The following is a 25,102-nucleotide window of genomic DNA, read 5'->3' as shown; positions in this document are numbered from 1 at the left end:
CTTTTCCGACATAGGGTGAAATCACCACTTCTCGCCAGTGCCCCACTTCTCGCCACGTATATTGAAATCGCTATTTTTCACGATTTATGAAATAAATGAGCCGTAAAGTTACTTGTATTTTTATTACTGCTACGTATAGAGTCGAAAAACATTAATTTTATGTTTTTAATTTAAATGTTTGGGCATTTTTTAGAGGAATATTTTAAGCAAGTGCATCGAATCCAATATTTCTTACCAAATATCGTAAGTGACATGAAACTTTTATCGAACAAGATTTAATTTTTGAATAAGTAATTTGCCTATTGAACATTTTATTACATTCGCCGAATACATAAAATTTGTATTTAGTTAGTTAATATTTCATTTTATATAATTTTTATGTAAAAATCAGTCATGGCGGAGAGTGGTAATATTCTAAAATTGATTCATCACCTGTCGGCATCGCTTTTCAACAGGCGACGCTAACTTCACTTCATAGATTCCCAGTTGTCAAATCTACCTTGTTTACTTTCTGCAATAATCTACTAATAATTTGATTTCTGAAATAATAGTGAAGAAAAATTATTTAATGTGAGTAATAATAAGGTGATCATGAGGAAAAAGAAATGCTGAATGTATTCTTTGCATATTATTGCTCAAAATAATCGAGTTTAAACTTTTCCAAGTGGGTGGCGAGAAGTGGTTACAGAACTGGCGAAAAGTGGTAAAAAGTGGCGATGAAGTGGTTATTTTTGCATTGTTAATAAAAACCAGTGTTTTAGGTACTCCCGCGTTAAATTGTAGGACAATTGTTTTGACGAATCTAGAGTCAATATATCTAAGTAACTTTGTGTCAAATTTGAGTTGTCTGATAATAAGGGGTCAAAAGTTATAATACAATTAATTTCACTTTTTCCTAAAAGTGGCGATAAGTGGTTACACCACCCTAATGGCGTTAATTTGTAGAAAAATCTTACCTGTTCCTCTTAAATTTTATTTCATACAATTTCCGAAATTTTTTTCTCTAAAAAATACTTTTATTTAATTTTTTATTTCTAGGCATTACTTTAAGAAGATATGAAGTACCAAAAAAACAACGCATTTGATAAAATTGAATCGGCTAAGATTGAACCATATTTCAAATTTATCTCTGGAAATAATATAAATTTGTTAGGGCTTTGATTATACATCTGACGGTCGTATGAGGTCGATATCTACTACTGTTTGGCCACTTAGCCGGTAGACCACAAGCACATAAACGAATAAACACTATCCGTTAAATTCACTACCTGTAACTTCGAGACTACACAGAAAAAAATATTTTGTAAAAATGTTCGTAAATGTTTGTGAATTCCTATGGGGGAGTTCCAAAATGCTCGTGAATCGTATAACCCACAAACATGTTCGTAAAAGTTTGTACTTTTTTCACAAACATTGTTCGTAACATGGTCACTTGACAAACATTTGTTCGTAAATGTTCGTAAACACACAAAAAATGTTCTTAAAACTTTATCATTTGTTCGTAAATGTTTGTTTTCCTGTCGAACATTTTACGAACATTTACGAATAAATGACAAAATTTTATGAACATTTTTTGTGTGTTAACGAACATTTACGAACAAATGTTTGTAAAAGTACAAAAATTCTCGTCAGGTGATCATGTTACGAACAATGTTTGTGAGAAAGTAGAAACTTTTACGAACATGTTTGTAGGTTATATGATTCACGAGCATTTTGTAACTCCCCCATAGGAAGTCACAAACATTTACGAACATTTTTACAAAATATTTTTTCAAACTGATTGCTCGGGGATGAACGTCGCAATACAATAACTCAAGATCAATATTGAATGCTATGATGATCTTCCTTGGAGTTTGAGTATCAATACGATCAATACATTGTGGCACTTGAAGCGCTCAAAGGGTAACTTAGAAAAGGCAAATGTAAATTCTCCGTGTATTTTAAGATTGGGGAAATATTTGTGGATTTTCCCTTGAAATCAGGAAACTTGAAGAGGATTTTCGTGGAAACCACAGAGAACAGGTTTGATCAGTTGAGGTATTCTGAGTTTGTAGATGCATTCTGTGAAAAGAGAAGTTTCTTCACACTGTAAGATAATTATAATGCAAAATTCGTTGATGCAATAAATAATTTTGTGGGAAAATGTAAAAGTCTTTTTGGTGACGTGAAGGTAAAATGGGAGAAAATCTCCTTTGAAATTTAATCTGCGGAAGGTAAAGAAAAAACCTCTACATTTTCTATTTAAATTCACTTACCCACTTAAGTCCCGCAGTTCAGCCCCCCATTCAAGTTTCTACAATGTATCCCCCAACCCCCTGGGTGAGTTTTTGGGGGCTGACAGGGCGTGAGGACGAGGAATCATCTTTCCCTTAACGTAAATATGTTGTGTTGTGGTGAAAAACCGCAAGAACTTTCAGTTAAGGTACTTAATGTCCCATAATAGGTACTCAGCATCTCATGGTAGAAAAAAAGAAATTTGACAATCACTTTTTCTTGTATATCTCATGTAAATAACATGGTCTTTACCGTATATACATAGTTCCTCTTCAACGTAATTGAGACCAAATGCCATGTTAGGGATATTCCCTTACATTCACTCGGCTTTTTTGCCACTAAAGGCCCTCAGAAAAGAGGCAGATTTTGTATCAAGATAAATTCAGATGGCAAGAAAAATAACTAAAGGCCCACTCTTTACTCACTAGTGATGGTCAGTCATGGAGAGAAAATCACCTATCAGAGTGCCTTATAAACTGTGAAGAATTTAGGGAATTTGTCTCATACCATACGATTATCAGGGACATCGGTGATTTGTATCCCCAGGACTATGTGTTGGTAAAATTTTGAAGATTCACAAAATACAATCTGTCTCATATTCTCAGGACATTTTAAATAGCGACATGAGAAAAAGAATTTCACTATAGCATTAGACCCATCGGAGAAAAATTTATTTCACACGCCCTTTCTTCGAAAGATTCCATGTACCCCCATTCAACTAAACCATTCAATAAGGGAAAGAATTCACATATAGTACCAGGAATTTCTGAAATACTCAGAGCAGGGAGGATTTAATATATCAGACAACTACAAATTGTTAGAATATAAGTTATTATAATATAATATTAACCCTTTAAGACTCAAAAGGTATCTTAAGTGTATAGCGTTTTTCAAACTGTACCACATAGGGTGGAGTAACCACTTATCGCCACTTTTAGGAAAAGTGAAATTAATTGTAGTATAACTTTTGACCCCTTAATATTAGATAACTCAAATTTGACACAAAGCTACTTAGATATATTGACTTTAGATTCGTCAAAACAATTGTCCTATAATTTAACACGGGTGTACCTAAAAAACTGGTTCTTATTAACAATGCAAAAATAACCACTTTTAGTCGCCACTTTTTACCACTTTTCGCCAGTTCTGTCACCACTTCTCGCCACCCACTTGGAAAAGTTTAAACTCGATTATTTTGAGCAATAATATGCAAAGAATGCATTTAGCATTTCTTTTTCCTCATGATCATCTTATTATTACTCACATTAAATGATTTTTCATCACTTTTATTTGAGAAATCAAATTATTAGACTATTGCAGAATGTAAACAAAGTAGATTTGACAACTGAGAATCTATGAAGTGAAGTTAGCGTCGCCTTTTAATAAGCTATGGCGACAGGTGGTGAATCAATTTTAGAATATTACCACTTTCCGCCATGGCTCATTTTTACATAAAAAAAATATATAAAATGAAATATTAACTAACTAAATACAAATTTTATGTATTCGCCGAATGTAATTAAATGTTCAATAGGTAAATTATTTATTCAAAAATTAAATTTTGTTCGATAAAAGTTTCATGACACTTACTATATATTTTGTAAGAAATATTGGATTCGATGCACTTGTTTAAAATATTCCTCTAAAAAATGCTGGAACATTTAAATTCAAAACAAAAAATTAGTGTTTTTCTACTCTAGCAGAAATAAAAATGCAAGTAACTTTGCGGCTTATTTATTTCATAAATCGTGAAAAATAACGATTTCAATACACATGGCGAGAAGTGGGGCACTGGCGAGAAGTGGTGATTCTACCCTAATATCACAAAATCAAATACAAACAAATAACCAATTTGAAACTTTAAAACTATAGAAAAAAAAACTTTATCGGTTTTGGAAAAAGAAAAATAATGAAATTTTCATTTTACCTGGACCCAACTTAAATTTAACTTAGTTTCTTTCCCAAAAATATTTCATAAGTCTATCCCACTCTTTCGCACTCAAAATTGTACTAAACTAAATTTATTTTGGTGTGACATTCAAAAGAAGAAGAAGAGTGCGAAAGTGTAAGCTAGACATATGCAAAACTCTTCAAAAAATTAGTCTTTCGTACTCTTCTTTTTCTTCTAAACTTCACCACAAATGTAATTTAGTTCAAATTAAATTTGAATGTCAAAAGCTAAGATAAATGTATTAATAACTTTAAAGAAAAATATGAATTTTGACTTCATGCAATTTTCCTGTTCTAAAAAATTATGAAAAAATGCATAAGTTATATCAGTTTGTAATAAATTAGCATCAGAATTTGCATAAATGTTTTGTCACAATTTTCGAAATAGGGTAAAGTGGTACAAGTTGGACAATAATGGTACAATTTGGACAGGGCTTTTTTCTTGCCATGTCCAACTTGTAACACTATATCCAACTTGTATCACTTTATCCCATATATTCATTCCACATTGTATTAATTTAAAAAAAATCTGTTGATATATTTTTTCAACTTTAATTTAACAAAGCTTTTCTTCAGATTTTATGAAAAGGACATTTCATTCGGGAAACTTTAGCAAACATAAACTTTTTCTGCAGCTCATTTAGAGCAATTCCTCAACACTGTGATTCTTTGACGCAAAGGAATTTCTCTCAAAGCTTGTGAAATGTGAAACTACAATAAATAACTCTTATTTATAACGTTGAAGTAGAAAATTTACTATTTACCCAAGAACGTTGCACTTTAAGGCCATTGAGAAAATATTCCAAACATCCGGAAAATGATTCTGATGAGTAAAGGCTCAAATGCTATTTATCTTTGTATTTGAGCATGTCAACACAAAGCTCATTATAGTTATTTCCATCTACATAAAGTTTTCGTTATCTCTTTGACAACTCTGATTGAAAGAAAAGCTGATAAAAGAGCTTCAATACACATCGGAAAAGCTCCTTGCACATAAATACCCTGTGATGGTGCTATATGGGAAACTTTGTGTCATCGTGATTTTTCTCCCATCGCAATTTATTTATTTTTTTCTTCATCCCCCTACCCCCATCATGTCTGCAAATAGAGAAAATTCCCTTTGCTTTTTTTGTGCTTCCCCAATCCAAAATCATACATAGGGAAGTTATTGTTGAGGGTGCCTTTTGGTACATATATAGCTTTATGCTTTATGTGCGAACACCCCCCATTTCGCTCTATATTTGCTGTTGATCGACAAAATGGGGTATTATTTATCATTTTATCCACCCGTTACACAAGTGTTCGAGATCCAGGGACTTTTCTTCGTCCACCCCCATTGGAGTCTCACCTTAACACTTTATATATTTCTATGCAATAAAGCTAAGTTATTATGGGGTATTGTTATGTGAGTTCCACTTAAACCTCTTCACGGTGTTTAATTTTACCATTTGACCCTTTTGTGGTGAATGAAATACCATCAAGTTTAATAATACAAACCATAGATAAAAGCAAAGAGATCTAGACTTAGCACAATACTCGAACTTGTGAGTTCAATGCAATATTCTAAAAATTAATAATATAATTATAAAGGAACTAGCAATCTATAAAATAATTCAGATTACTTTACCCGATTTTTTTAAAATTTACTCGATTTTATATTTAAATCTTACTGAATTAAATTCAGCGAAGCATAATAGATACTATTAAAACATCTTCAAGATTACAATCAAATTCCGATGATAGGGTTCGAATCCAAGACACATGTTTCGTGTAGCAAGCGCTATTTGGAATCTAAAATCCTTTCAAGAAATTCCGTTTTCGTCCTAATTGGTAAAAAATGAACTCTTTATCAACTTTTTGTCCAATGATCTGGAAAACCACTTTAAAAGCAATAATAAATACTATCGTATTTAAACGAAATAACTTTCTAGATCATTTCAAGAATTTTAAAATTACCCAACATTTTGAGAATTTCGGTTAAAGTCTTCGAAATAAATTTTAAAAAATCTAGGAATGGAGAGGCTGAAATAATATTAAAAAAAGGAAATACGTATCTAAAAAATTACTACTTAAAGAGGGGTTGCGGAAAATCAGAATTCAATATCCCCAACCGTCTAACCTTTGGGCGTGCTCATAAACAAATAGAATAAAGAACTAAAAACGTGACGTCGTCGCTTCTCTTGAAGCTTTCGAATTGAAAACTCTTGTCAAAATAATTCAATTCAATTCAATTTATTTCATTGAAAACTAAATGAAACTCGGCAACTCCAAAATTTTCAGCAGCCTTATCGAATTAATCTAGCACTGAGAGAAATCTGAAAAAGTCAAAATAACATTTCGAAAATGTTTATACCCTGCAGTATTGATCCGAAATCGCTGTAAATATTATGCTTTTTAGGTGTATTAGGGTTTAAAGTTACACTTTTTCGTGTAAGTTTTACCCTTAAAAGTGTAAAATTAACATTAAAGAATGTTGATATTTTTTACACCTAAAAAGTGTTAAAGTTATGAGGAGAAAAAGTTAATCGCACCCCCGTTTTTTTCTCAGTGAGTGAATAAATGGACAGTAATGCCAATGGATTGACAATGAATCACCTAAACAAGGGAGGTTAGTATATAAACGAGTTCGTCACTAAAATCTGTCGATACAAATACACATTCACTGCAACTGATCCAACCAAGGCTGGTCAGCCGTAATATAAAAACGACCGAGACGTAGAGCTGGAAGACCGCCTTGGAGGTCAATATAGAGTAGAGGAATGGGTAGTACGTAGTCCTAAATAAATGGCCTAAATGCACCGGAATCGATAAGGTTTAAGCCGACCCGTAGACAAATCCTAATTTTACGAAGTTCAAAGGTATCGCAAGCGTGAGTTAAATGCCAGTTTCAGACGATTTTGGGTCTTATGGTGTGTTCGAAAGCACATCCGTAGGTGAAAAGGGCAAAATCAGCGCCCTAACCAAGAATAGGCTAGTGTTCTAGGGTATAAATATTTGACAGAGCAGCAGTGTACGCAAAATAAGATAAACCTAACAAGAAATCCCTATGATGTTGTCTGACCAGTTTAGAATTGAAGATGGTACCCAGAATCCACACTTTGGAAGAGGATAGAAATACTTCGTCCGAAAGATATAAGTGGATTTGCAAGAGGGTGTTTACTTCTCGAATGTAAGATTAGTGCCTGAAACTTTTTGGCATTTAAGACAAGAACGTTGCGAAAGACTCAGAAAGTTATCCTCTCCAAATCAACCTCCAACTGCTTCAAAAGCATATAACGAACGTGTCGGACTTCCATTGTAATAAATTTAAAGATCGTCAGCATGCGAATAAAATCCGCAGAGCCTAAATGAGTTGCTGGAGATCATTTATAAGACGGGAAACATAATGGGTTCTAAAATAGTATCCTGAAGAACCCCGTGAGGGAAATTGAGGAGAGAAGAGGTTGATTCTCCGGACCTCACTACCTGAGATCGGGAAGAAAGATAGGGTGGTGAAATGAGACAGACGGATACTGTAGCAAAGCCAAAAAGACTTTGAAGCTTGATAGAGTGTAGATCGTTGAGAATGCTTTTAAAAGCCTTATAGAAATCCCATAAGGACTAGAATTCTGAACATGGCTCTAACAAGACCTAATACAATTGTAAGGATATAGCAGACAAAGATAATAGTATTATAAAATTCAAGGAGTGTCGCTCACAGTTCAATTGAATGCCGATATGCTGATCTTTTGTAAAAATTGTGCCGATTTGCCTATTTTGCACGGATTTGTTAATCTCGTGCTGATCTGTCAATTTTTTAAAAAAAATGTGCCGATCTGTCAATTTCTTGTAAAGTAGTGTCGATTTATCAATTTTTAGTTCCAGATAAGCACAATTTTGCCGATCGCTGTTCAAGGTTCATTCTGAGACCCATTTATTCGCCCTTTGATAAATTAGCAAACTTGTAATTAAATAGTTTCTATCGCCATCTTAGCGCTAGTAATCAACCCCCACGATCAAACACCCAAAACGTACTACACAAGTTGTCCGTTTGTATCAAAAACAGTGAAAATGTTTCTATTTTCACATAAAAATTCCAATATTTTCTTAATTATTAATTATATTGCGATGCTTGGTCATAGGGGGAAGTGGGGCACCTTTGAATTGGGGCAGCTTTGAAATTGTTTTTTTTTCTCCTATTTTCAAATGGAATTGAGCCTTATTATGATGTAATTTAGCTTCGCAATTGGTTTGTTGAGCTAAATTATATCATAATAAGGTGTTAAAGATTTACCGGAAAACTGCTGATGTTCAACTAAATTGCGGAATTATTTGCTTATTTTTAAGAATGTCTCTTCACCTTCTATATCCACCCAAAACTTCCATTCCTCATAACCCGGCTCTTTCTATTACCTGTTCCAGATTCTCACCAATATTTCTCAAAAGTTAAAGAAGATTTCTCAAATTTCCCCACTTCTTGTAACCTCTCTCAGATTCTTTCCAAAGATTACCACATCCCTCAGAACAAATTAATCCAGAAGACTCTTTTAAAGGCCCATATAAATACTATTTTAATTTAAATAAAATCACTGCCGAGACATATAACATAAATGAGGGTACTTATGGTTTCCGGATAGTTATTTAAATGGGTGAATCCGCTGGATCGGTCGGCTTGGAGGTTATGGCTATTCCGTCGGTGTGATGGCGCATGTCTCTGGGGCTCAGAGATAAGAAGGACTGCCGTAGGGTGACCTCCTCTCCACAATACTGGCAACAGGCTACTCCAGCAGATCTCCAAGACGTGACTAATCTTCCCAGAACAAGGCAAGATACCCCGGAAAATCTCAGGGAACTCAATGGGCTACAGTGGACTTTGTCCGTTGAAGAAGTGAAGGGTTCCGGTGTCGCAATCTCCGATGAAGAAATGATTTTCCTCCGTGGAAAATCAAGCACCGATTCCGATGGGACTTGCAGATCCGGCTCCTCCGCTCCTCCACACACCACTTTTCACCACTTTAGGGATACTTTGGGGGTACTGGGGAGAAACCACACTCTTAAAAATTATACTTGTTAAAAGGAGCTAAGCTCCTGTCTCTTTGCCCACCAATTCTTCACTGATCACTCCCATCAGGAGGGAATAGATATATCCCCCTCAACACGATAAGAGACAACACACACACACACTCATAGACAAAACATCGAATCGCCAATTCCGGAGTTTAGAGTAGAAGCGCAGCCAACTTCACCCAATTATTTCATTTCAAATTTCACCAACTGAAAACGCCCGTAATAAACCCAGCAAAACTTCGATCTGCAATTCTGCACTTTTGAAATTTTAACGTTTCTTGTCATTCAATCGGATACTTCGTGTGGCTTCGGGATAGTCGTGCGACTTCGTGAGCATCGCGAATTTCTTTCGTGTTTTCTAACCATTTCCTTCCCCTTCGTATTTTCTATTATAGCTTATTTAATAATATTGTATTATAACATTATATTAATATTGTGTTTTTACAATTCACGTAAAGGAGAGTATTCACGTAAATTTGTTGAATAAAAATTGAATTTTAAATAAATTCAAATATATATTTTTATGTAGTTAAAATAATGTTTAGAAACATTAGAAAGGGTAGAAGAAATGTAGAAATCATCTAAATACTCTAAAGAAATTCTGCCGATAATTTTAAAATTTTCTATAGAAATTCTGCAGAAAATTCTGCAGAATTTTCATACAACGATCGGATCCACCTTAGAACAAAATTCTGCAGAAATTCTGCTGATTTTTCGGCAGTTAGTAATTCAAATCTGACGAATTACTGCAGAATTCTGCAGAATTTGCCGGGTGGGAAGGTCCAGTTTCATTTAAAAATCGGCGAAAAAAGCTCACTTTCAAAGCTGCCCCAATTCAAAGGTGCCCCACTTCCCCCTAAATTGTTTGATCTTATTCGCCAAATAAACCACCAATTCTCGGAAAGAACACAATTTTAACGATCTACTGATTTAGATTAGAGTTAGTTTACTAGAATTATTGAATTTAACAGACAATTTTAAACTCAAAAAGTTGAATTCAAGCATTCGTTTTCACTAAAAAGGTGACGAAGCGTTCCATGCTTTACGAAATACTATAACTCGTGATTTATATATTATATATAGGAGAGACCGGGGTAGAATTAGCCACCAAATGAAATTTTTCATTGCGTATAACTTGTACAAAAAAATGTTTGTATGAGGCTGAAAAATATTTCAATGAATAGTAACGGGAGTATATATTTGGAATAAATAGTGATTTCCTCAATATTCCTTCGAAAACGAACTATAAGATAAAACTATACATAGCTAATTCTGCCCCGGACTCCCCTACCTAAATTAAAGGCACATTCGTATCATTTACCATTTACTGGTTCACAATTAATTTTGGACCGATTTATAAATCATTCAAAAAAGTCGGCCAAAATATCTTATTGCAATTGATTTTCGGACAAAAATTGCTTATCGATTGGTAGCCTTTTCATTGTCGGTTCTCAGCCGATTGGAACCAGTTCAGATTTATCTGAAATTCCGAAACCTTTCCAATAAGACCAAAATTATCTTATTCGGTTGAGAAATATGCTATCTAGAGCATTTCTAACCTTCGACCTTGAAGAACCGATTCAACGGTATTCTTGTATATGGATAAAATGTCCGCCTAGGTAACCTCGTACACATAACCAAAAGTAAAAAAAAAATAATAGTTCTTGAAAATTATAAGTTTCTATATCTACCCCTTAAGCCTCTATCTCTGCGTTAAGAGCCCGACCTATTGATAAAAATCGTGATATCATTCTTCTGAAATCGTTAAATTCGTAATAACTATGTCGAAATATAAGTTCTGAGAGGAATTTTTGAGTTTCAAATAATCAAAGAATCGTTCTTATAGCTCTCTCCGCGGAATTCGAGCAATATAGAACTGAGAAGCAATAAATGTGGCAGTGAGGATGACTCTACTAGACGTAAATTGCATTTTCAATTGATTTCTAACTTCAATGGTATTTCCTCTTTAAATCTTCACCCCATACGGAGAAAAATTCCTATATACCCCCAACAGATATCGACAAAATATTTTCTAGCATTTCACCGCAAGATTGCAATTTTCCTAAAGCAATGCACCTCGAAGTACCCAGGACAGAGGCAGAGAGAAGCAAGAAACTATTAAATTATGTCTCTGTTCATGCGACAAAAATTTACTAAATTGCAATGGAGACTCGTTGAGGTTAGTCTTTATTCAATTTTTTGCCCTATCCTCTCTCTACCTTGCAACTTTCCATGCTAAAAAGATATCACTTTCTTTTGAACTTTTATCCATCAAACGGATTCAAAGGCGGAAGTCTCAATTTTCTCAATAAATTTCCACTGGAAGACCTCTTTCACCTGGAATATCTTGCCACTCACCAGAGTATAACAAAAAAAGATTGATGTTGATATAAGTACAAAAAAGAACTCAAATGCAATTTCTCCTTAAGGTGCTGCACACTCTCCTTTAGATGGAAACATTCGCAATTCATAGCATGTTCAATATTTGCATATCTCTCAACGCTTTCTGATATATGATTTTGTACCCCTTGCCACCGGAAGATTTATCATATTTGGCATATGTGCCAGAGATTGAAATTGGCAATTTGATGCATGCACCACGTGACAATGTGCATAATGTGTAATTTATTAAAAATTACATGAAATCAAACGTGTCGCAGGGTAAAGGAATGCTCAAATAACAGAATATTAGTGGAGAATGCAACTTCATGCGACTATTCTATTTGCAAACTTATCGTTTCACCATTTTGATGCAAATTGAAGTTTAGAGACATAACCGACTGATTTACATATTTGTGACTGAATACGTTTGAATAATATAGCGATAAGTTTGTTTTAGCTTATGAAAGGTGTGAGTCTTTCAGTGGAAATGCAACTTGTGAGCTAAGTTGAACGCGAAAGCTTGGAAGGGGGAAAATGAAGAAAATTGCTCATGACTAGTTCACAATTAACATAAATCTTAGATAAAAAAATGTCTTGATTAACCTTTAATAGTCTTCTTATGTCAACAAGGAATAAACTTTTTTAAGAAGTGGAGAAATCTGGGGTCGGATTCCTGCATTGAGGTGACAATTATCATACGAACAAATTTAGTGAGAAAAGTCATCAGTTAAATAAAATACTAAGTTCAGCAATTTTTATTTCCCCATTGACAAAAAGGTGACAAACGTCACACTCAAATTATCAACAAATTTTTTGACTTTAAACTGAACCACGAACGGTTTAACGGAATTCAGTTTATAATGCTATTCCAATGAAAAATAAATAGGGGAAATCTTCTTTTGAACACTATATTTTTAGTACTTTACTGTTCTCAAGTGCGTCTACATTATCAACTTACCTTTGCGTTGGTTCCTGTCTCGACTGCTTTATCCTGCTCTCGTTATTTTCTAAAAACCACATAACAGTCGTGACAGCAACCAAAATAAAGAAAAGTCGATTATGTATAAGCACTTGAGAACAGTCATGAACAAAAAAAAATGTTCAGGACAAAGATTTTGCCTTTTTATTTTTCATTGGAATATCAGCAATTATCTATTAACTTTTGTCTCTTATTAACTTTTTTCCAAATCCTTGTTTTTTCTGTTCTAATGTAGGGGAGACTGGGGCAAAAATTGTCAAAACGCATATTTAATTCTTTCACATTTCTTTAATTCCTCTAAAACTTTGTCGAAGGTAATTTTTCTCTATCTTGACGAGAAATGTGCTTAAATTAAACTAATCAGTATTGATATTTTCTGTGAGCCAGATATTCCAAAAATAGGGCTCAAAATTTTATTATTTTTTATTTTACATTATCTTTCCTCAAATCCCTTGAAACTTTGTAAGTTTAAGAAGGTTCATGAAGGATATCTATAATAAAAATTTCAAACCTCAGTCTCTTTTATGATAGAAAATAGTTAATATTGAAATTTTCGTTTTGACAAAATTTGCCCAGTCTCCCCTATGCTTAAAAATCTATTTTTAATACTATTGCAAAAAGAGATGGGAAAGCGTCCCAGCTTCACGGAGTGCTCGAACTCACGAGAAAGAACTATCCCTGTATTAACTTTTCGCAAGCTTTTTAGGTACACACCGCTTTACCACAGATTAAATTGATTAATAAATTTAAAAACCATTCCGAAACAATAAATCGCTTAAGGAAAGTAGGTTTTAGAAAATTAAGGTTGAGTAACAAGCTTTCGAACAAATTAAAAATTACATCGGAGAAAGGTAAATCATTTGTGGTTACCTACTATACCGATTCATAACCGATTAAATCCGATGCATTCGAGTTGGAAATTTCACGATCTTTCAAAAAAATCCAAATTTATAATTTATGCAAGTAGGTTGAAAAATAGATCCTTAAAAATAGTTGAACTTTGATCTTCTAAAATTCGGTATCGAAATGATTTTCGAACATACAATTAGATCTCACGGCCATTAATCATATATTAAAAGTGTCCTCATTTTTTAATCGACATAAGAATGTGGAAATGTTTATATTAAATTCTCTGAGAATGTTTATCTTTCAAAGTTTCATCTTATATGGATCACTCTTTGATGTTTAATTGACAAAAATCACAATGTATATATTGCCTTGAACAGGAATGTACATCTTGCGAAATTCAAATCGGCATAAGATCATAAAATTTTAAAAATAGATATCTGATAAAGGGCAAAGAAGATCGAAGGGAGAACATGTATCAATAGAAAGAAGAGAGAATAAAGTGGACAGTGGACATCGAAAGAAGGAAGACGTCTTCTTTATTTCCAAATTCTGATTTCCCCGCACTGAAATCATAATTATACGTGTCCAAAACATATTCGAAAATGAAAGGAATCGTAGGACCCGTTTTCGAAGTTATCCAAAAAAACATGGTTTTTCAAGGGTAGGAGGGGGGAGAGAAAGAAAAAAAAGATTTCTAGATAATGTTGACTTAGGGGATGGGTGGGAGGTCGTTGAATACTGGAAGTCGATATATCTTACCATTTAGCCTCTAGCCATGTCACAGGCTTTCAAAGAATTAAAAAATATTTTTGGAAAAAAAAATTAGAAAAAAGGACAGATAATCCTAACCGGCTTATGTAGGTGAGATTCTTAACGTGAGCTAACTCGGAGTGCATGCAAATTCGATTTGATGCTGAAGTAGGGAGACGCCATTCAGTTATCTTGAATCAAATTCGTGAAATTATACAAGTTTTGTATTTGAACCAAAATGTCAAGGATTTGGATGAACTGACAGAAAAGTGTTATATGGGTGAAATGTAGACCAGAATGTTCTCTATAATTTTTCCATAGAACATGATCTCATCGATTACTCAGAAGTCAAGATAATCGAGGTTTTTTGTTTCTTAACTCGTTTTTTCATCCAGAGTGCCCCAAGTAGTCATTTGTTGAACTTCAACTATATCAAAGAATTGTTGTATTCTGTGGGACTTTCCATTTAAAACCCTATTTTAAGTGTCTTTGTGGAGTAGAGGCAGTCAAATTGGCATCTGAGTGATTTCAAAGCGTTATTATGGGAAAAATCAATTTTTTCACACTTAAACGGCAAAATCGGAGTGATAGCGTAGTCTGAGCGGAAAATGATGTATGGACGAAATGTAGAGACAAATGTCCTCTACAATTATGTCGAAGTAATTATCAAAATCGGTTCAGCGACAGTCGAGATAATTGAGGTTATGTGATATTGAAATTGGTTTTTCGACTGTGGCGCCCCTGGTGTTGGTCCCACGAAGTTCAAATATTCTAGAAAGTTGTAGCATTTGGTGAGATCTTTCGTTTAAGCCCTCATTCATCAAAATCGGTCACATAGAACCGGAGATATGATTTTTTGAATTTCGTGAACTTTAACCCCTCATATCTCCGGTTCTATTGAAACCACAGCGCACATACGCACCATTTTGGAAACGTCCTAGACTGGACTACAACATACTAAAATTTCATTAACTTGCACAATGCCGTTTTTGAGAAAAATGATTTTGAATTTCGATGAATTTTGACGCTATCGCAGCGCCACCTGTGGTGACTTTTTGAACTTCCATCTGAAAGTGCTCATCGAGACGAAACCAAAAAGGTAAAATTTATGTCGATATGTTAATTAGAACCGGAGATAGAGGCCGGTCAATGTTCGAACTTTGACCCCTTATAGCTCGGGTCAGGGGTTATGGATCGACTTAAGGTTTTTTTTTATTTGATAGGTATAATCAACGGCTACAACATACTAAAATTTCAGCCCGATTGCATAAGGAATTTTTGAGTTATTTAACTTATAAGATTTAAAAATTTTCTTTTTAATAATAGCGCCCCTAGCGGTGGTTTTATGAACTTGCGATGTTAGAAGAGGAAGTGGCATTTCACGAGAGCTTTCCAAAAAGCCCTCACTTTTTAAATTCTGACAATTAGAACCGGAGTTATGGCCATTTTAAGAAAAATTTTTTGGACCCTTATAGCTTGGGTCAGGGGGTCGGGGGACCTTAAGTTTGGTATTGATGGAAAGCTCTAAGGCCCAGCTATAACATACTAAAATTTGAGCCCGCTCGATGCCATAGGGCCGGAGCTATTGAGAAAACAAAAAAAGGGGGGTCTTCAAAATGGCGGAAGGAGGGGTGGGGGGTGGGGGGTCAATGCACCAAGTTGCAATTTTCATGCGATATATAACCTTTTCCGAAAACCGCAAGTCGATATCTTTTTTAGTTTAGGAGCTATTAAGCTCCAAAGAGCGGCCGGCCGGCCGGCCGGGAACGTAACTTAGCCCCCCATATATTCGTGATCAGGAAGTGGCGAAACACATTTTGGCCAAGTTTGAGCGCGATCGGAGGACATGAAATTTTGTTAGGATTATAGTAGGTGAGATTGTTAAGAATCTCACCTAATACAACAAATACGGGTACTATACCGACTTATGACCGATTAAGTGCGATGCAGTCAGGTTAGAAATTTCAAGGTCCTAGACTCTCCTAGATAATGTTGACTTATAAGGGGGGCTCCTCGAAGACCGAAAGACACTATCTCTTACCGTTTGGCCTCTAGCCTCGTCACAAGTTGAAAAAAAGGGGATTATAAACTGCTCTCTGATTGAGTTCGACCAGTAAAAACAGTCATCAGTTTCATTAAACTTTTTATATTATTCTAAGTAGGTAAATATGATTCAACCCAAGTAGCAAAAGTTCACCTATAATGTTCTTACTTGTAAGTTCTTGAAAAGGTTATACACAAATCAAATGAATATCTTGGTATGTCCCTGATCTGGAGCAACTCTCTTAGGGATCAGTGGGACACCTTTGAAAGTGGGGTACCTTTGAAATTGAGATTTTTCACCCATTTTTAAATAAAATTGAGCCTTATCGTGATATAATTCAGGTGCACAAACAAATTGAGAAGCTAAATTACATTGATATGGCTCAGTTCCACTTAAACATGAGAGGGAAATCCTAATTTGAAAGGTGCCCCACTTCACCCTACCTAAATATTACGTAATTTTTATTCAATGACCAGCATTGCTGACCAACCTCCGGTATAAAACGGTTGATGATTTGTTAAGATTGTTTTCAACTTTCTCTTGTTCTTGTTTTTCATTTCATTTTCGTAAGAGATCCCCAAAATCTTCTTAGTAAACAATGGTGGGGAAATTTGACACATACATATTTTTTTGTTATTCTCGTCTTTAAAATTTAATATTCAAAAATTCCGACTATCACTTCCAGGGGTCTCGGTCAAAACCTTCGCTACTAAAATTCCGAAAGTCGAAATTCCAAATAGCTCAAAATTCTGAAAAACCAAAATCCCGAAAGAATCGAAATCTTGAATGAGTCGAAATGAGCCAAAAAACCGAACTTTTAAAAGTATCATTTAAAAGTACCACCACGATTGCACCCGTGCTTACTGGAGAGGCAAAAGAAAATTTTCCGTGTTTTGGGAAATTATCCTCCGTATCAGATCAGCCTCTTCGGAATTTTGGCCATTCGAGATTTTGACTTTTGGGACTTTGGCGTTCAGAATTTGGATCCATTTGGAATTTTGGTCAGTAGGGAGGGTGGGGCAGTTTAACGACGGGGCAGTTTCAATTTTTGCATATCCTTCTTAGTATTATAAAAACTCAAGACTTTAAAATACTATTATAAAATTGTTTTATTAAAAAGGACATCTTCTAAGGTGATATAATGATCCAACAATGTACAGAATTAGCTTAGCAATACAAAAGACATTTCTTTCGTATAAAAATTTAAAGAAAATTGCTCGATTAATGAGAAATAGGCTTGGAAATCTTTGGCGATATTTTATTTTTTCTGTATGATTAATTAGTGTTAAAATACTGTTATAAAGTTCTTATCCGATAATATTTTTATATTTTAGGGTCTTAGAAGACTTCAAAATAGTAATTTTGATCAATTTTGGTATCGCAAGTTTCCTATAAACACGTCTTATTTTTCTCAAAAATTGCCTCACATTTATTTTGAAATTGCCCCGCAATGGGGGACTTTCACACATTCTGCCTTTCAATTGAAATCACTTTCTCTACAATAGACTAATGAAACTAATGGATTATTGTTATTATTTATATTAACCCTGAACCCAAATGTAATTCAAAGAATATGCAAAGTTTTACTTCTGTTTATCATCTTTTTGGAAAATGGTCTGAAAATCCATTTTGCAATTTAGGGGTGAAACTGCTGCCCCACCCTCCCCTACCTGCATTTTTAGATCGGCAAGACACAGTAGAGACAAACAAGATTTAGTTAATCCGCATAAATTACATATTTTGTTTTAGCAAAAGAGCCTTGAAAAAAAATCAACTACGCGAAAGTGCCTCACCTTCCCCTATATGAGTCTGATGAGAAATTTATGAAACTTTCTGACGATTGCAATGCAAATGAAATTTTGGAGAGTAGCATCTAATGACAACAAAGAAAACATGTCTGGGGAGTCAATAATTTCATCAGATTCTCTCCCCCATCCCTTAAATGAGCATTTAGTGAAGTACAAGGAGCATTTAATAAATTTAGAGGAGATATTATCATCTCTTTCCCAGTTCTCTGGGGTTTGTGTGAACAAACTTATAAAAGCTCAGACATGGCATGTCTGAAAAGAATTAAACATTTTCTCCTCGACTGTCTATACTCCTCATACCCTTTGTGTATTCCTTGGTGTGCATGTGAAAGGGAGTAGGGTACGGGTACATAGACCTGGAGTATTTTGAGGGTGGTGGATTATCGCAATATTTCAGATAGGGCTTCCACCTGAGCTTGCTCTCCCCCAAGTGCTTTTTTGGCACAGGTGAGAATTGGGGAAGTGGCACCTTAATACCCAATTTAAGTCACGTGGACAGAACATGCAGGAAATAATCCCCAATTAGTTGCATTTCTCACCTCGAGTGCAGCCGCTGTGCTCGGGTCATGGTCATTCTCCACGGCCTCGATTTGCCGGAAAATCTCTGAACTGATGCCAGAGACTTTCCGGAAGTCACCCTGAAGGAGGACGGGCTCCTTGATGCCCTGTCGTTGTTGCGACATAATGGGCCCCTGGTTGCTTGGCATTGGTCCAGGCGGTGCTCGGCCTGGACTGGCAGTGAGGTCAGGCACAGATCTTCCATTTTCCTACGAGAAAAGTAAAGAAAATACAAAGGGTTATTAACAAATGGTAGAAAGATGTATAACATTTTGTGAAAATTTTAACTATAAATCCCCAAAAACTGTGAAACTTTTCAATGAAGTCTTTATTCAAATCCCTTTTCCATCATCTCCAACCAGACAAGTTCCTTTATCTCTTTGGCAGTAAGGATAATACAAGATGATAGCCAAAAGATTTCCATCTGCCTTTCATCTGTCAGTTATTTAAATCATTTTCATATTCTCTCCAATGGAATCCTTAAGAAATTCAAAATTTTCCTACATTCCCCTACCGACAATGGCCATAAATATAAATTCATTCAACTTGCAATCCTCCCCCCAAAAACTCCTCCCAGCAGAGTGGAGACACCAAGTTATATGTCAAGCTTTAGGTCCATTTTTTCCTTGTTTAATTAAAATTCAATTTACACCCCCCACACAACAGTTGCAAAATTTCGCAAGTATGAAAATTCAAATGCGAACCTCTGCACTTTCTACCTATTGCATGGATTTGCTGATGTTGGATGTTGGAGTGTGAAAATTTTGATATGAATAATATTTATATAACTATAGTGCTTAAATTTGCAAAGTTCAACCCCTTTCTGTACATGTTTATATCATTGGGATTAGGGGTTTGTTTTTGTAGCCTATAAGGATTTCCTCCTCCCTCCAGAAGGATTATCTTTCAGTGATTTTATATGAAAATGAATTTTAATACTTCAACAGAGAAAGTGTAATGTGATCACTAAATGGGATTAGTCTGGGAAAACTTAGCGATAGTAATGAATTGGTAGTCTTATGATGTACTTATATAAGCTTCACATGATGTTCCATAACACTGTCTTGCAGACATTCTCCTGCAATATCCATAAAATTGAACCAGAATGCTTTAAAATATCTCAATAAATCGTCGGTTCCGAATAAGGCTATTGTAAGTCTAAAATGTAACTTTTCAGGAGACAGGTTTAAAGTTTGACAGCTAAAATTTGTTTTTTATTAATTTCACTGGAATTAATATATTTTTAGCTTTCGAAACTATTGTATCACACTTACGCATTGGATATCTTCTGGTTAAAGCTACTTTTAAGTTATTTACAGTAAAATTGTGGGCTAAAAACTCGATAATCGGGCAGGCTGATTTTCAGTTTTTTTTTCTTGTAACTTTTCCAGGAATATCTTGATCAATATAAAATTTTGTGGGGACTTACAAGGGAGGTCATCGAGTCATCAAATTCAGATTGGCTTCATATTGAGAACATAGACGCGGATAGGGATCATAAGGATCGTGTCATACTCAAAAAGTGCTAAATTTTTTTTTCCTTTGCAAAAAAAGCAATCAAAGGATTCCATGAAATGTTAATGATAAAGAAAGTTCTAGAGCCAGCAGGAGCAGTCGTGGTGCAGCGGGCTAGCGGACGGTGTTTACAACGCAAAGGTCTCGAGTTCGATTCTTGCTTTGTGCCGCCTTATTGTTTTTTTTTCTTCTATTATTTTTTTTATCTGTTTTTTTTTGTCGGATTTTTTTTTTCATTGACCGTAATTTTTCCTTAGTGTATCTATATTTGCTTTGCACTGTAATATACTCCTAATATGAATGTTTAACTAAAGTGTCTTAAAAGTTCTTCAACGCGTCTGCTTGTTTTAATTTTTTTTAAGGAATAGAAATTAAGAATTCATCCATATACGGTCTTATTGATCCTAGATATACATAGCGTTATTTTTATTTGCTTTTTTAAATCACTTGCCTAAGCAATGTGTCTTGCAAAATACATCAATAAATCTATGTACAAAGCGATAGAGAATTATTATAATTAGCAATCTGCACAAAATCAAGATATGTTGAATTTTGTTATATTTGAAAATTCAATTCAATATTGTTTTGAAAAAGTTTATTGGGAGCTTTTGCCTAAATTGATTGTGAGTCATACTTTAATTCGGTGTGCTCATTGTGAACATTGTCCTCTGTTTTAATCATTTCTTTACAAAAGTCCTCAATGCACAAATTAGTTTAATAACTAATTAGTGCATGTGGATTTCTGTAAAGAAATGATTAAAACAGAATGTACAGTCACAATGTGTACATCGAATAAAAGATATGCTTTCACAATCAGTTTGAGAGCAAGTTTCCAAATAAACTTTTGTAAAACAGTATTGACTTGGATTTTCAAATTTTTCGGGCCTCTCATCAACATATCCTGATTTGTGCCATGCATATTTTTGAAACTGCATTTAAATCTTTCTGCAGACAATTGATTAAAAATGAGTGAGTGTTTTTTTTAAATTCTCTATCTATTGTGCATAGATCTATTGATGTATTTTGCAAGACACATTGCTTAGGCAAGTGATTTAAAAAAGCAAATAAAAATAACGCTATATATATCTAGGACCAATAAGACCGTATATGGATGAATTCTTAATTTCTATTCCTTAAAAAAAAAAATTAAAACAAGCAGACGCGTTGAAGAACTTTTAAGACACTTACTTTAGTTAAACATTCATATTAGGAGTATATTACAGTGCAAAGCAAATATAGATACACTAAGGAAAAATTACGGTCAATGAAAAAAAAATCCGACAAAAAAACAGATAAAAAAATAATAGAAGAAAAAAAAAACAATAAGGCGGCACAAAGCAAGAATCGAACTCGAGACCTTTGCGTTGTAAACACCGTCCGCTAGCCCACCGCACCACGACTGCTCCTGCTGGCTCTAGAACTTTCTTTATCATTAACATTTTATGGAATCCTTTGATTGCTTTTTTTGCAAAGGAAAAAAAAATTTAGCACTTTTTGAGTATGACACGATCCTTATGATCCCTATCCGCGTCTATGTTCTCAATATGAAGCCAATCTGAATTTGATGACTCGATGACCTCCCTTGTTAGATTTAAGGTTTCTGCATCCAATGATACCATCTTTTTATACTACTGTAAGTAGACTTACAATAGTCTTCTTCGGAACCGACGAAATTTATTTTTATAGAATTAGACTAGAAAATTTTACGACTTTTCGTTCCTTGCTGCAATGCAATTGTCAGAGTAATTATGTTAAAATTTTTAATTAAAAATAAAAAGACAATTGTAAAAACATAAAAAAAATTAGCACAGAACTGTACTAATTTCTTTCCTTGTAGCATTTTATGGAAAATATTCAAGATTTAAAGTACAATAGACAACAAATTAAAAGTTCTACTTTGAAATTAAACTATTGGAAAAAATAAAAATATAGTACCAGGAGTACTTGTACTAAACTGTACTAAACTCTTGAAATCTTTGCAGTATTATGTGTTATTGATAGGCTCATTACATTAGTAAATTCTTTTACAGTTTTAGAATTTTTAACAGAGGAGTGTAGTAGTTTTAAAAATATTTCATATTTTCGAAAAAGCAAAAAATAAAATATTTTATACATATTTCAGCATAAATTTCTAAATCATGCGACGTTATTATAGAGTTAATTTATTAAAAAAACCAATTTTACTCCAAAAATTATGTTCCTTTTGGCACTAAACTGTAAAACTTCTTCAGTTTTATAGTTAACAATATTAATTTATTTTCAAAATAAAAAATACATTGAATGTATAATAATTCTAATAATAATTCTAAAATATAAATAATTCAAAATGAAATTTTATCATTTTGAAGCAAGATAATTCTGAAAAGAACTATTTATGTATCGCAATTTTGTTAATTAGAAACTGTAAAACATTATTTAGTACAAGACTGTATTAAATTAAATATGCACAGATATTGGTGCGATTTTTTCTTCTTATTCAAAACTGTCAGATCAAAATTTTCAATAATTAATGACGATTTTTTCAGGAGTTGATGAATATTTAATAAACACTTTACAGAATGCAGCAAGAAATAGATAATACGGCTAAAAATTATTTATAAATCTTGAAAATTTATCATATACTTATAGAACTATAGAGAAAGTTTTATATAAAAATGGTTCAGACATTTTGTAATATTCCAAAATGCACAGACATAAATATTTTAAGTTGCTGGACTTGAGTAGATTTCACCAAAATTTGCCATTATGCTGAGAAAATTTCCCAAAGCAAAACACGAAAATGTAATTAACAAAAATGTTACAATTAAAGAGACATACTGTAGAACAGATAGTTAATGTCAGGAAATCGGTTACAACCAATTAAAAAAATGAATTGAATAGTTTCAGAAGAAATCTATGGATTTAAGTTTAACAATAAATTATATTGAATTGAAAATAGAGATAATTGTACTGTTCTAAGCATTACGTTATTTTTTCAAAATAGACTTTTAGTACAGAGCTGTGCTAAACTAAATTTTCTGAAAATTTTTAATTTCTGTTGGGAAAATCATTCAAATCACGACACAAAATAGAAATAATTGTAGTGTTCTAAATAAATTGCAGTATTATTTCAAAGTTAAAAGCATTTAGTACAGAGCTGAACTAAACTAAATTTTCTATTTAGCTGAGAATACTTGGTAAAACTCGTTATAATTTTGTATCATTGTGGAATTCTAATTAATTCTAATACATGTTTTAAAAACTTAAAAATATTGTACAGGGCTGTTCTAAAACAACAAAAAATTGAATTTTTGTGCAAATATCTAGTATTTTTCACAAAGTCAGAAATCGAAAATTTCAAAATTCAATATCTTCAAATGAAATATCGGCTTAAATTTTTTTCTATGGATAGCTTCCATAGACCTTCTTCGATGTTGTATGTTTCCTAGAATTCGAACAAGGAATTTAGAAAACAAAAGAAAATATCAGTATTTTCAGCCCTATTTTTGAAATATTTTCCTTGAGGAATATATCAATTATTATATACTTATTATTCAAAATTTATGCACTGATGATTATTTCCTAAATGACTTGGATTCTTTGAATACGAAGCCGCTATCTATTTTAGAATTTTACAAATATTCTTCTCTCAATAAACCTTTTTATTAAGAACGACCACTTGGGGTAAAAAGTAACAAAAGGTATGGAGCAAAAAGTAAGGAAACCGAAACAATTTATGATGTCTCACGGCAAAAAAACATCAATATCTTATCTAGGAATTTTTATAAATTTACCGAATCCCGTTCAATGCGAATCAAAATGCGATAACATTCCATGCCTGATACTATTTGCCCCAGCATTTTTGAGAATGGCCACAAAATTACGTTTTATAAAACGGCTCGATAAATAGAGGAATAGAGGAAAATTACATTAACAAAGTTGTAGAGCGGTAAATTTTCTATAAAACTGCGCTAATTAGAAATTTCTGGGGCGGTCGAGTAGTTTGTAAAAAAAAATAAAATATCTGTTTTGTTACTTTTTGCCCCAGTCTCCTCTAGAGAAAAAATGAATTATCCAATATTATTTATATTCTTTTTCTCTTCAGCACTTTCAGTCAAATTGCATAACTTGCATATTTTTATGTATTTTTATATTTTATTTAAGAAAATTGCATAATTTCAATGCTACTCTCCTGACATGAAATGAAATAGTCTTTTAGATTGGGATATATCGCAGCCATTCCAAAAATACCACAAAAACTGTCTGGTTCTGGTTTTGTACATTTGGAGAGATTTCTTTTCCAAAGAATAAATTTCACATAAATTAACCTCAGTAATGTATAAATCATATTAAAAAGCAAATTCATTTTAATATTGCACAGTCAACTCGTTTTTATCGTATTCACACAAGAAGAGAGATGCTAGACTTTTTTATGTTACGTGAGGGAAAAAAAGCTCGGAAATTGCTCAGTTTGAATTTTTTTTTCTGCCTCCGGAATATTCTTTTGTAGTAATTTCCCTTCCAACCTACCCGTGCATCCTGGTTGAGAAAGATGCGTGAAAATTCAGTGAAATACTGGAAAAAAGGGGTTGAATTCCCCTCTCAATTGAAGCTTTGAGTAATAATTTTTATACATTTCGTTTTGCTTGGTGGTATAATAGCATAATTTTCCATGTAAAACAATTTAAATGGTGTGCGTTGAACTGAAAAACCACCAGAAGCTTTCTTTTTTATCTAAGCACATACAATATTTATGGGTGGGTTGTGTATCTGTTTGGATGGTTTATGGAAGCTAACTGGAAAATTCAGTCAGAGCCGGAAGTCAAAATAATGCGTGGGTGACTTTCATAAGCTCCCCATTAGCGTTTTGATATCCTCACACCCTCCGCTCATGATCTTTCTCCAATGGCTTGTATTCTCTTTTAATCAAAATATTCTCTGTCCCAGTATTTATACACGCACATGTAC

The 25,102-nt window shown here is 33.6% G+C and overlaps 1 protein-coding gene across 3 annotated transcripts in view; it reads right to left on the bottom strand.

The window, feature by feature from the left end:
- Positions 1–25,102, bottom strand: part of LOC129798295 (rho GTPase-activating protein 100F) — a 119,994-nt gene that overhangs the window by 53,209 nt on the left and 41,683 nt on the right. For all 3 annotated transcript variants that reach the window (XM_055841358.1, XM_055841359.1, XM_055841360.1), the window contains exon 3: positions 18,622–18,849. In XM_055841358.1, the coding sequence (XP_055697333.1) occupies positions 18,622–18,849 (228 nt within the window). The remainder of the gene's footprint in view (positions 1–18,621; positions 18,850–25,102) is intronic.

Source organism: Phlebotomus papatasi, chromosome 1 (assembly GCF_024763615.1).
Source record: "Phlebotomus papatasi isolate M1 chromosome 1, Ppap_2.1, whole genome shotgun sequence".
In the NCBI taxonomy this organism is placed as follows: Eukaryota; Metazoa; Arthropoda; class Insecta; order Diptera; family Psychodidae; genus Phlebotomus; species Phlebotomus papatasi.
Note: the sequence above shows the minus strand (reverse complement) of the source record. Positions and strands in the feature narration are given on the sequence as shown.